This window comes from Salvia splendens, chromosome 10 (assembly GCF_004379255.2).
Source record: "Salvia splendens isolate huo1 chromosome 10, SspV2, whole genome shotgun sequence".
Lineage (NCBI taxonomy): Eukaryota > Viridiplantae > Streptophyta > Magnoliopsida > Lamiales > Lamiaceae > Salvia > Salvia splendens.
Window position 1 is genome coordinate 18,454,939 of NC_056041.1, and position 12,529 is coordinate 18,467,467.

The 12,529-nt window shown below is 43.4% G+C and overlaps 2 protein-coding genes across 4 annotated transcripts; one reads left to right on the top strand and one right to left on the bottom strand.

Moving 5' to 3' along the window:
• Positions 1-441: 441 nt before the first annotated feature.
• Positions 442-1,867, bottom strand: LOC121750151 (protein RETICULATA-RELATED 3, chloroplastic-like). Its single transcript, XM_042144624.1, has one exon. The coding sequence runs from the start codon at positions 1,569-1,571 to the stop codon at positions 615-617; it is 957 nt and encodes a 318-aa protein (XP_042000558.1). The 5' UTR covers positions 1,572-1,867; the 3' UTR covers positions 442-614.
• Positions 1,868-4,847: 2,980 nt separating this feature from the next.
• On the top strand, positions 4,848-10,022 carry LOC121751052 (pre-mRNA cleavage factor Im 25 kDa subunit 1-like). 3 transcript variants are annotated; one of them, XM_042145765.1, is made up of 7 exons: positions 4,848-5,070; positions 5,159-5,204; positions 6,025-6,118; positions 6,193-6,266; positions 6,342-6,428; positions 6,502-6,673; positions 8,793-10,022. In XM_042145765.1, the coding sequence occupies exons 1-6, from the start codon at positions 5,018-5,020 to the stop codon at positions 6,655-6,657; spliced, it is 510 nt and encodes a 169-aa protein (XP_042001699.1). In that variant the 5' UTR covers positions 4,848-5,017; the 3' UTR covers positions 6,658-6,673; positions 8,793-10,022. The 3 variants fall into 3 exon arrangements, with proteins under 3 accessions (XP_042001699.1, XP_042001698.1, XP_042001700.1); XM_042145764.1 differs by having other exon boundaries at positions 6,502-6,611; positions 9,445-10,022; XM_042145766.1 differs by having other exon boundaries at positions 6,502-6,611; positions 9,458-10,022.
• Positions 10,023-12,529: the final 2,507 nt, after the last annotated feature.

Here is a 12,529-nt window from a genome sequence, read left to right on the forward strand (position 1 = left end):
ATTCAAACACACCAAAGCATTCTCTGCACTCATAGGCATACAAGCTATCTTTTCTCTGCATTGTCTTTATGTAAAAACTTTGCCATCACCATCACGAGTTTGTCAGAGTTCTGCTTCTAGCATTGCTGCTACTTCAGATACGGATACACTTTATCTTTAGAGCTGACACGCCAATCCAATAGCACTACCTAGGCATATCTCGTCTTGCAGAAACATGACTCTTCGACTCGACTTACCTTTTACATTATGGTTTAAAGTATTGAATCTGTATTTCAATTCAGTTTATTCCGTGTAATTTCTCCGTTTTTTTTAGTTGTATTGCATCCGACTAGTGTTTTATTTCTAGTTGTATTGCATCCGACTAGTGTTTTATTTCATACCATAATTTTCACAATTCTAATTGCCAAATTTAAGCTGACAGATAGAAATTAACCCTATGACTTAAAGATGACAATCTACTACTCATCCATTGCATAACACAAGGAAAACAGAAGACAACCACTTCCCCAACGTTCAACTAGCAATAAAGGAAGTGTGTATATATATATAAGGCAAGACTAGGCATAATCCACATCGATCGATCATACAAGCAAAGCAAAGCAAAGCAAAGCAATCTAATCCAAAGCAGCCTTGCCGCCCTCTTCCTCCACAACCTGTGATCCCATCAACCTCGCCACCGCCACGAACGACATCCCCCCGAGCACGTTGTTGAAGCACCTCAGCACCACCACCAACGACTTGAACACATTCATCGGCAGCTTCTTCGCCAGTATAAACTCCACCGCTGTCAGCACCTGATACCTCAAGTTGCTGCTCACCCCAAGCTGCACCGCCCACGCCGACGCGTTCAGCAGCGTCGGCGGCGCCTTGTTCGGCCTCACGAACTCCGGGTCCACCTTCTTCCTCAGCTCGATCAGCCCGTTCGAGATCGCCGTCCCCACCAGCCCCGCCGCAAACCCCGCCGCCGCGAACAACACCCCCTTGTACACGAACGTCCCCAGCCTCTCCGCCACGGTGAATGCGCCGGGCTCGAACATGTGGCTCGCCGGAGACCCGGCGAAGATCGACGGCAGGCTCTGCCCTAGCGACGACGAGGTTGGGGCTAAGATGTACATCAGCAGCAGATTCAAAATCGACCCCACCACGATGGTGGAGAACACGAAATCGAGCTCGTTCAGGCCGAAATTAGGGCGCGACGCCATGTCGCCGAGAATGCACGCGCTCACACCTACTAGCTCCTCCATCAGCACCTTGAAAGGGAATTGTGGATCGGCGACAACTCTCTCTCTCCATCCGGTTAAAAACGCTCCGATTGGTCCTAATCCGTCGCGGGAAGAGTTTCCTTCGCTGCTTCCACCGCCGCCGCTGTTGTCGCCTCCTCCTCCTCCGCCGCTGCTAATGCCGGCACCGCGGCCGCCTCCGGCGGCGTGCGGTGTACTTAATTTGGAATCGAGATTAGGGTTTGAGAATTTGAATTTTGTGCATTGGGGGAAATTGAGGGAATGTGAAGGCGTGGAGGTGGTGATGAGGCAACGGTGGGTGGGAAGTGAAGAGCAGCAGAGCTGAGCCATCGCCGCTATCTCAAGCGGCTGAGATATGCTTCTCTCTCTCGAAGATTGATTGTTTTGGAAATATGATTGAGACGAAATGAATTTGGAACTGCGGCTAGAAACTGAGATAATCAAATGTCGATGAGAATTTGGATGCTCATAACATAAATGTATATCTATATGAAAATTTGTGTTAATGGAGGTTTGGGTAAGAAATCTGCGAATTACAACAATGATATTGAGAACTGTAAACACCAATAGCAGAAAGATGAGTGTCTCTCACACATATCCTAATATCATCATCTGCTTAATAAGACAAACACACAAATCCAGCTTCAACATAAAATCCAGAGAAAAAAAAAATTAAAGATTTATTAAAGAAGTTGATTTGCCAATTGTGTTTGATGGGCTAAGAGGGATAATGATTGGTGGGCTTACTATTTGATAGATATTTCATTTTTTTGGGCTACTTAAAAAAAATACTAATAATGTCATATATTATCACAACATATTGTTATATTAATACGAGAACTTTTTTAAAATAAAATAAAATGTCACATTTTTATGAAATAAATTAAAATAGAAAGTGTGACATCACATCTAGCTTATATTGAATAGGAGTAATGGTTATGAGTATCAGTTTTATAACATTAATAATCAATAAGATTGAACGGAAGACACGTGTTGTGACTACCCATAGTCTATTCATAATCTATTCATCCGTAGTTAGAGCATCCACAACCGTGCTCTTGACAGCGGCACGATTGTGGGCCCGAGCGGTACTATTCATTTCTGCTCTCTGGCAAGAGCACAACACCCACAACTGTGCTCTTCCGCAAGGACGAGCACAATTAATATAAAATTCAATTAAACAAAAACATTTCCATAATATTAAAATCCATTTAAAAACCACAATAAATATTACAAATTACAAATAAAATTAAAAAATACATAATTAAAATCCTAAAAATTAAAAATTACATAATTAAACTCCTTAAAATTAAAAATTACATAATTAAAATCCTAAAAATTAAAAATTACATAATTAAACTCCTAATAAGACTACACATCCGGCGGGATCAACCCCAATTATTTTTGGAGACCTTTTATCATGGTCTCGTGTGTTTCAAGTTGCGTGGGGGTCATAGATGACCTATCGGCCATATTGAGTTGGCTTAAGAGCATCCACATCGAGTTGTTCGGGGGTGGAGGTGGCACATAGGGAGCGGGAGCGGCTTCGGGAGTGGCTTCGGGAGTCGAGCCGCGACGACGGTTGGCCGCCGCCTTCTTCCTTCCTTGGGGGCGGCGTTGGGAACCGCTCGGTCCGGCGTCGGGGCTACCCAAGTTAGCTCTGGCGAGTTGGCTAGCCACTTCTTCCGAGCCGGAGTCGGATAGGGCTACCGACCTTGATCGTTTGGAGGAGCCGCTAGAGGAGGATGTTATGCCTCCCTTATACTTCGGGTGCGTCCGCGTCTCCTGCCAAACGTTAAGATATTTGAACGACTTACCGTTCATGGATTGGTAGGTGCTCAGCGCGGCGGTGATGATGTCGACCTCGCTTCGACCGCTCCCGGCATTCCGGGACTCCTGGATGAAATAGCCGTTGAACTTGCCAATTTCTTTGTTGGCTCGGCCGATGCAGTTGCGCACCATACTCTCGTTGCGCTCGATCGTTCCCGACGGCCGGTTTGCATTGTACAGCTAGAGACGCGCCACCAAAAGTGATCGCCAGATTGGTTCGTTCCAACCACCGCATCTTCGGAGATTTCCAAGTACGCCTTGAACAATCTTTCCATCTCCGCCGGTGAGTACGGTGTGCGGACACAGGCGTGAGATGGAGGAGTCGGCATTTGGGAAGGGGCGCGAGGCCTAGGCTCCGGTGTCCACCCGTAGCGCCCTTCGGAGACACCTTGGTCGTCGATTGGGTATGGACGGTAGGCACCCGGAACGGCCGAATCTTGGGTTTGAGGAGGGGCCGAATATTCCGTTTCCGGACTAGGAAACGGTTGTGAACCGAACCATTCGGAGTTCCAACCGTGGGAGCCCGAAGGGTTATCGTCTTGGCCGGACATAGTGATGTTGTAGGGTATGAGAGAATGAAGATGAAAATGGATATGAGAGAATGGAGATGAGAATGGATATTGGAGAATGATGATGAGAGTTGTGTAGTTTGATGTGAATTTTTGGGGTGAAATTGAGGGTATTTATAGATGAAAGTGTGTATTTTTGGGTAAAAAAATGAAATTTTTTTTAAAAAGGTGTAAAAACGGTTATAAACGGATATATTTTTTGGGGAAGTGAATTTTTTTTTATTTTTATCGGTTTTTTTTAATAAAAAACCGATTTTTTTTAAAAAAAATAAAAAATGTTTAAATGCAACGGCTACGCCGTTGACGAATGGGAGCGCGCCACGTGTGCGTCCACTGACACGGACGTGCTCGATACATCGAGCAGCGCAGTGCCAGCGGCACGAGCGCAGCGGCGCCGGATGGCGTCCGTGCCAGCGGCTCGGACGGCGGTGGCGACGGACGCCACCGCTGCGCATGCTCTTACATCTGAGAGAATATTAAAATACTATAGTATGTTTTTTTCTGTTTAATTTATTACTGCAATGCAATGGCTTTTATTTCGCTTTTCTTGTAGAGTACCAGATTAACTACTACGTTTAAATCAAATCGAATTCATTGATCATTTAGGTAAAGGACAAACCTTTACCTTAAATCCGGCTGAATACGATTATCAATGAATTATTAATTGACAACTCCCATTATTTTATGTACAACCTACCTAAAATTAAAATTATTCTTAAAAAAACACACATACAAAATGTGACACGTGCTAAATATGTAGGCCGGAAATGAAAATAAAGCAAAGTTTGAATACTATTCCCAATTCATGATTTTCTCTTGAATCTCTCTCTCTATCACGTTTCGAGCATCCCTCTCTCTCTCACGGGTAATTACGTTGTTAATACAAAAAATTTCACATTTATTTTATATTGGTACAAAATATTTAATGATTACATAAATCATACAAAATATGTTTTATCCGCATTCCAATTTAATACATTATATCATACTCAACTTTTTAACTACATGGTGTACAAATGAAACAATAATAATATTTTATACTCCATTAAAACAAAGAATTAACCAAGTCCAAATAAAATAATAGAAATATAAACATAAACTTTTTGTATTTAAATTTTAAACTTTTTATACTAAGGTAAAATATTTTGTATGATTTGTATATTTATTCCTGTCTAATGCTACACATCATTTTCTTTGTATGCTGCATCCATGAGTAATGGCATACTTCCTATTTCTTGTTACACTTCCATTAGCAAATTAATTAAATGGGCGATCAGTCAATAGTTGAAGAAAACGGCGGTGAGGGTATGAATCCCAGCAGCTCCACCGCCTTGGATATTTACCCTCTCAGCTGTTACTACTTCGGCTCCACAGATTATGTATCTCAAGACCGAGACGCGCGCCGATCGCCTTCTTCGCCTCAGAGCTAAGTATGTCTCAATTTTATATACTTACCGGTTATTCTGCTTTTTATTTTTGGATTCTGTTTTATGTGTTCTTTGTGGTTTGGGGTTTCAGCTATGAAGCTCATGGAATGAGGAGCTGCGTGGCTGCCGTGATTGTGGTTAGTTTATTCATCGCCTTTTTACTTCCCGGCTATATTTTGGATTGATATTTTTCTAGTATTAGATTTTCTAGAATGATGCTACAATTGTGCAATGGAATGACATGATTATTTCGGAATTCTTACTTTGTGATGACAAAATTGGTAGGATACTGGGATGTGATGACCTACTTAGTGGCAGAGGTTTTGGTATTTGACTGTTAAGTGCCTAATTCTTTTATCTGAGCATGTTAATAACATCAGGAAAATGCTACCAATTCTGTTGAATCTGAAGGTTTTGAATATTTTATATGTGTGTAGTTCATAGCAGATGTTGTTGTGAGTTTGGATAGTTTATCCGCTGCTCGAATCTGGCCCGATTGACGCTTGCAATCCAGCGTAATTTATCTTCAGGGTGGGTTAGTTTTGGTTATCCAAATATTTATTAGTGTACTATGTAGATCATCTTACAGAATTGCTATGTAGAGAGGACCAAAAGAATATTGGCTTGTGTCAGTTATGTGATCATAAATATCACCATCCTTCGAATTCATGATGAATTAGTTATGTTTCTGGATCATGTTATCGAGTTTTGATAACTGTCAACAACTCTGTGTACTCAGACCATCACTGAGCGAGACTCAAAGACCAGTAATGATCTGATTGCCAATATATGCACGCGGGATTCTTTTTGGCTTATTAGTAATGTGATAAAATCTTGTGCAATTCCATCATCTTTTTCTGGTTCCGTATCATACCTTTTGCTTAGAATGGACAGTCTGCACCTTTTTTTTGGCTGTGTTGTGATTATATATAAGTGAGCTAAAACTACCTGCTGCAGGTAGAACTTTTCAAGCACCCCCATCTCTTGTTGCTACAAGTTCAGAACTCCTTTTACAGACTTCCCGGTGGTCGTTTACTACGAGGTGAATCAGGTAATGCAAGTGGTCTCAAAATTGATTGGAATATTTCTTCTAGTCTTACAAGTTGTGTCATATATATGCCTTAGATACTGACTGCTTAATACGCAAGCTCTCAAGCAAGCTATCTGCTGGTGAAGATGGCCGTGGTCCTGAATGGGAGGTATGTGTTTATTTAACGTAATAATGTGATTAGAGTACTGCAGTTTCTTAAACTCACCTGTTGCCTAATAACCAGGTTGGAGAATGCCTTGGTATGTGGTGGAGACCCGACTTTGAGTCCCTGCTTTATCCGTATTTGCCACCAAATATAAAGAGGCCTAAAGTAATTTTCATATCTCATATTACATTCTCACAGCTGCCAAAAGTGTTTTACTGTACATTGTTTTCTGTTTCAGGAGTGCATTAAACTATATCTTGTGAAGCTGCAACCAAGCAGAAGGTTATCGTTCCTTAGAACTTCAGACTTCTCGCAATCCCATTGTGCCAACTTCATGAGAACGAAGAGGTATGTAGCTTTAGTGAGTCTTGGCTCCAATCATCTGAGACAGTAGTAGTCCACCTCTATTAGATTGTTAAGAGTATTTTGAGCTGATACAAACACTCCAATGAATCAATGAGTTCAACGGAGGCACTTAGAGGTTGGCAATAGAAGGATCAATTACAACGAGCAAGAAGCCGTTGCATGGAGCAGTTGGAGATCAGTTACACCAACTGATCTTACTCTATCTTACACTCCCTATAAATATTGCCGTAATCCAAAGAGCTCATTGAGAAGAAACGAGAGAAAGAAATCAGCTGAGGGATCATAACAACAATCTATGGCTAGAGTGAGAGATACACACTATCTTTGTGAGGAACTAGCTTGTATAGTCTTCGGTGTGATATGAGTTCATATGCGAAGAGGGAGTAGCTTGTTCTTGAGTGTGTTTGTATGATTGTAGTTCTTGATCGTGATTGAAGTAAATCGATCCGTTACTCTCCCGTGGACGTAGGCTTACGCCGAACCACGTATATCCTCGTGTTCTTGTTGTTCCATTTCGTTTTTGCTCCGATCTCGATTTCCAACAAATGGCGCCGTCTGTGGGAAAGAGGAGAATCGTTGGAAGAAGTCAGAGATCAGTTTGAAAATGGATGGGCAGCGGTCTTGGAGAAGGAGATTGCGTTCTTGATCACGTCAGTTGAAGGGGACGAAGGTGTGGTCGGTTTTGGTTCGTGCAGCTTTGAGCGATATTGTTGAGAAGTTTTCTGCATTGGCGATTCATTGTGGAGAGAGCTCGAGGGTTCATCGATCAAGAAAGAGGGAAGTTCTTGGTGATCGTTGGTGTAGCTCGCTCAATGATCGTTGCTCATATTGATGGTCCATAATGGGATCGAGTATGGCGATATGCAACTCATTTCCGAGGCCCATGATGATGTTGATGGATATTGAAGGCCACAAGAGCCTTGATGAGATGATGATCAGAGGCGGAGCATACCTCTTGGATGATGCAATGATGGTGTTCGACGAAATGCCGGAGAGTAATGTGATTACTTGGATGATAGTGATCGCTACGCACGTCGAAAATGGGCGGTCGAGCTGGCAGAGGGCGTTGAAGGTTTACGAGTGGATGAATCTTCGCTGTTGGTAAGCGCTGAATGCTAGGATGCTGGCCACGATTCTCTCTGTGCTTGGGAAATGGTGGTTGCGCGTAAGGTGTTCGATGAAATTCGGGAGAGAAATGTGTTTTCCAATTTTCGATGATTTGGAGAGTTTGCAGGGGCTGTGATGATGTCGCTCATGAGTTCCAGCAACGACGACCAGGTGGTACCGCCGCTACAATGGGAAAGAGACACCGTCGAAGAAGATAAAATCGCCGGTTGCGAGTGATATTTCTTTCCCCGGAGCTTTCGAATTTGGCACAGTAGTTTCGAATGTGGAAGTTGGTCGAGTTGGCGACGATGAATCAGATGACACTAGGTTTATCAGTAATGTGAGTGATTCTAGAATTGCGATTGAGAATGAAGAATTCTTGTTCCACGTTCTATCCGGATAGGCAAGCAAGAAGGCCTCGTCTTGGTGTTTTTGGGGACAGCAGCTATGGGTGGTTCGATCCGGCGGAGTTGATTCCATTTGAGGAGAATTTCGCCCAGAAGTCAATGCAAACTACATCCCGGTCAATCATTAAGACGGTGGAGGAAGCTGCGGACGAGAAGGCCAGTGGAGAAGTGTTTGAGGGATGCGAAGAAGCATAAGAGCAACGTCGACGACGACGTCGTGATCGTTAGCGATTCGAGGAGGATCCCGAAGGGGCAACAGCCATGTTATTTACTTCAAGATTTTTGTTTGCGTTTGTTGAATTGTCCGTGGGAGAGGTGCAACAGCCGTGTCATCTTAAGCGATGAAAGTGGTAATAATCTTGACAGAAATTCGGTTATCACTTATGAGGGATGTGTGATATCTCTAGGAATCAGCAACTCCAATTCTGAACGGGGAAGATTCAGATTAGGTGGAGGTTTTATCGTCCGGTGGAGGCGATCGTCCGGTGGGAGCATTGTGGCTGATCAAGGAAGTGATAAAGGAGGATCTGGGGATGATTCTCGGAGTCAGGATGCTGACAAGAATAGTCAAGATTGGCGCTACTCGGACATGAGATCGACAAAGAACAAGATAATCGAAAGAAGTGTTGTATCATCTCAAAAGGTGGAGGATTGTTAAGAGTATTTTGAGCTGATACAAACACTCCAATGAATCAATGAGTTCAACGGAGGCACTTAGAGGTTGGCAATAGAAGGATCAATTACAACGAGCAAGAAGCCGTTGCATGGAGCAGTTGGAGATCAGTTACACCAACTGATCTTACTCTATCTTACACTCCCTATAAATATTGCCGTAATCCAAAGAGCTCATTGAGAAGAAACGAGAGAAAGAAATCAGCTGAGGGATCATAACAACAATCTATGGCTAGAGTGAGAGATACACACTATCTTTGTGAGGAACTAGCTTGTATAGTCTTCGGTGTGATATGAGTTCATATGCGAAGAGGGAGTAGCTTGTTCTTGAGTGTGTGATCTTGTTGTATGATTGTAGTTCTTGATCGTGATTGAAGTAAATCGATTCGTTATTCTCCCGTGGACGTAGGCTTACGCCGAACCACGTATATCCTCGTGTTCTTGTTGTTCCATTTCGTTTTTGCTCCGATCTCGATTTCCAACAAGTATTAACATCGGCACTAGAGTTTTCTGTGATCAAAGAAGAATACTTATCATGACAAAAGGAAAATGACCGCAGCATTCTTATAATAACTCTTTTTAATCTAAGGCAAGATCTGCTAATTGGCTGCTTGCGTTTTGACACGTAGAATTCCTTTGCAGACTTATGGTCCGGTAGTCTCTGGAGTCCCACAGTTGCTATCCAAATATTCTTTCAACATGGTAGAACCTGAAACTTAGAGGTGGAAGGGGTAATATCATTTCACTGGGCAAGGTTTGTGAATGTGGTGTTTAGTTGACAGAAATGTGTTTAATTTGAATTTAGTTGGGATTGCGATTGAACTGTTGTGTGTATAGTTAGTGATGATTTGGAGAAAATCACAGTTTAAAGATGATATCATAGTATTTTCTGGGGGTTAGATGTGTTAATTCAGTGTAACACCAGTTACATGATTACAGCTTTGTTTAAGATTTATAGGCCATGTGGGCTCGGCTTTAGAATTTTTTGCCCCAGCAAAATGCAATGGCCCGATGATCTTCCCGCTACTTTATTCGGGTATAACTCCTCCTCTTCTTCTTCTTCACCAATATCCGTTATGTGTCTCTAGTCGTTTCTACGTATAATTGGTGAAACAAGAACACACGATACAATTACAAATTTCCCTACATGTTATATTTCAAATTTTTAACTGACATTATTTTAATAAAATCATATTTCGAAATCAAACATAGTGACATCAGAATCATGTTTCGTGATTGCAAGTTACATTCAATTAGTTATTTTCTTTGAAAATAATCCATTTTAGGTTTTGGTCTTTCGAGGGAGAAATTGAAATTGAAAACCCCTGCCTGTTTTTTTAAGCTAAATAAATCGAAGACCAGAGGATTTTAGAACCTGGTTTATAATCTGCCTCATTGAAAATAGAACTAGTTAGAGAAAATCTAATTAAAATGGATTAAGAATAACTCAATTAGTCTTTATCCATTCGTTGGTCATGAACAGTAGTACGTAGGTAGGGCTGGAGAAAAGTATGGTGATGGAGTACGTACTAAACAAGGTACTAAACAAGCCCAACAGCAGTAAAGCCCATCAGCCTAAAGCCCAAGAAAGAGTATCAGTTCGGCATGACTAAAGAGTATCAGAGTTCAGTTCAGCACAACCAAAGAGTTCGGCCCCAGCCTACAGCTCGGTAAAAGCCAACCAATCAAACTCTGCTCTCAGGTCGGCATCAAGCTCTACTCTCAGATCGGCAAAAGCTGCTCGGCCATAATTCAGCAGTTCGGTCTCAGTATTTGACCGAACTAGGAGATAGTGGACTCATGCAGGATTTCCACCTCCACTACACCCACGATCTATTTAGTGGTGTCAAGCAGTCATTAACTCATGCAGGATAGTGGACCCATGCAAGATCGCCACGATCTCCACGACATCCACTACCTAGTAAATAGCTGCATGCCACGATCTTGGTCCTTTGTATAAATAGAACCTAGATCAGATAAATAGGGGGACATTCTCTCAATCTCTAGAGATAGAATACAAAATAGCAAGTCTGTATTGTAAGCTGTAGAAAACAGATCAAGCAATACAACTCTGCCTTCTTTTCTTCCCGTGGACGTAGATTTACCTCAGTAAATCGAACCACGTAAATTCTCTGTCGTGATCTGCGTTTTTCCTGCATTCACTAACATCAAATTTTCGCGGACTCATCACTGGCGCCGTCTGTGGGAAACAGAGAACCAAATTTGTGATAAAGCGAATTTTTGACCCTTTTTCCACCCCAAAAAAATGCATACCAGATCACATAACACCCATAATACCGTTCGTGATAACCGTGAGGAAGCTAGTCCAGCTCGCAGGTCTGAAAAACGGCCTCGGGAGACATCTACCTCCGGTTCTCACGAAGAAGGAACAAGCCACTCCAGGAGTCATCGCACCGAGTCTTCCCAGCAGCCCGATTTAAATGAAGCTGTCAAGCTGTTCTTGGCCGAGAAGCAGGAGGAGTTCTTAACCTTCCTGCAGAAGAGCCAACAGCCGGAGAAGACAACGACGGATTCTCCCTCCTCATCTAGGCATGAAAGTCACTACCGCAGTAGTGACGTGTCTTCCAGGAGAAAGAATCCTCAACCCCGACATGTTCCAGTTCCTCCTCGGTACCGGAACCACAGGAGAACTCCATATCCTCCGTACCGAAGAGATGTCGGGTTCGCCATGTACGGAGCATTAAAGACTCCGTTCTCGGACGATATCACCCGAACTCCTTTGCCGCGGAACTACCGAACTCCGTCGATAACCTATGACGGACTCGTGGATCCTCATGATTTCTTGGGACGCTATCAATATAACATGGCGAACCAGGGTCTCAACGAGGTCCACATGTGCAAGCTGTTCCCCGAGCTGCTCATCGGGAACGCCAGAAGGTGGTTCGACAGCCTTCCTCAAGGCAGCATTAGATCCTACCGAGATCTAATGGATGCTTTCCACAGGAGGTTCTTTCAGAAAGCGGAAGCCCGGATCACTTCGGCTCAGTTGCTTTCTATTCGTCAAGGTCGCGACGAAAAAATCAGCGACTTTATGACAAGATTCCACAAGGAATGCCTGCAAGTAGACGATCTCAACGATCTGCTTGTCATCTCGGCATTCCAAAATGGAATCCTGCCTGGAGCTCTCTACAGGAAGCTCGTTGAGTGCGGTCCGCAGACAGCTCAGGAAATGTGGGACATTGTGGACCAGTACTCCCGGGCCGATGAGGCAGACCGTCGCAAACGGTCGTTAGACAGCTCATCGTCCCGAGGAGACAGAAGGAAGCCCGATCATAGCGATCAGGGGCATCCTCGCCGGACTCCATTTGAAAGAATTCAAAGGGCTCCGGTGCGAGACAGATTGGGACCCCGTCTCAACCCCGAGAAGCCGCCTGCTCAGTTCGTACCGCTGAACAAGTCAAGAGCGGAAATTTTCGAACTACATTCCGATATGTTCGAAAGACCAAAGCGGATGACGAAATCAGCCGTGCGGCGACCTCAGGATCAATATTGCTCCTTCCATCAAGCCCACGGACACGATACCGAGGAGTGCCGAGATTTGGCTGCAGGTATTGATGTTCTTGTGAAAACAGGAACGTTAAAAAAATACCAAAGCAAGCAGCCGAAAAAGAACAAAAGGCAGAGAGGTGCGAACTGCAATCCTCAGGATCCGAAAAGGCATGAGGATCCCGAAGACGACGACGAGCCGCAATA

Coding starts and splice junctions, on each gene's coding strand:
- LOC121751052 (XM_042145764.1), top strand. CDS start 5,018: ATGTATCTCAAGACCGAGACGCGCGCCGATCGCCTTCTTCGCCTCAGA. Junction 5,205..6,024: donor GCGTGGCTGCCGTGATTGTG/GTTAGTTTATTC, acceptor TACCTGCTGCAG/GTAGAACTTTTCAAGCACCC. Junction 6,612..9,444: donor AACTTCATGAGAACGAAGAG/GTATGTAGCTTT, acceptor TTTGACACGTAG/AATTCCTTTGCAGACTTATG.
- LOC121750151 (XM_042144624.1), bottom strand. CDS start 1,571: ATGGCTCAGCTCTGCTGCTCTTCACTTCCCACCCACCGTTGCCTCATC.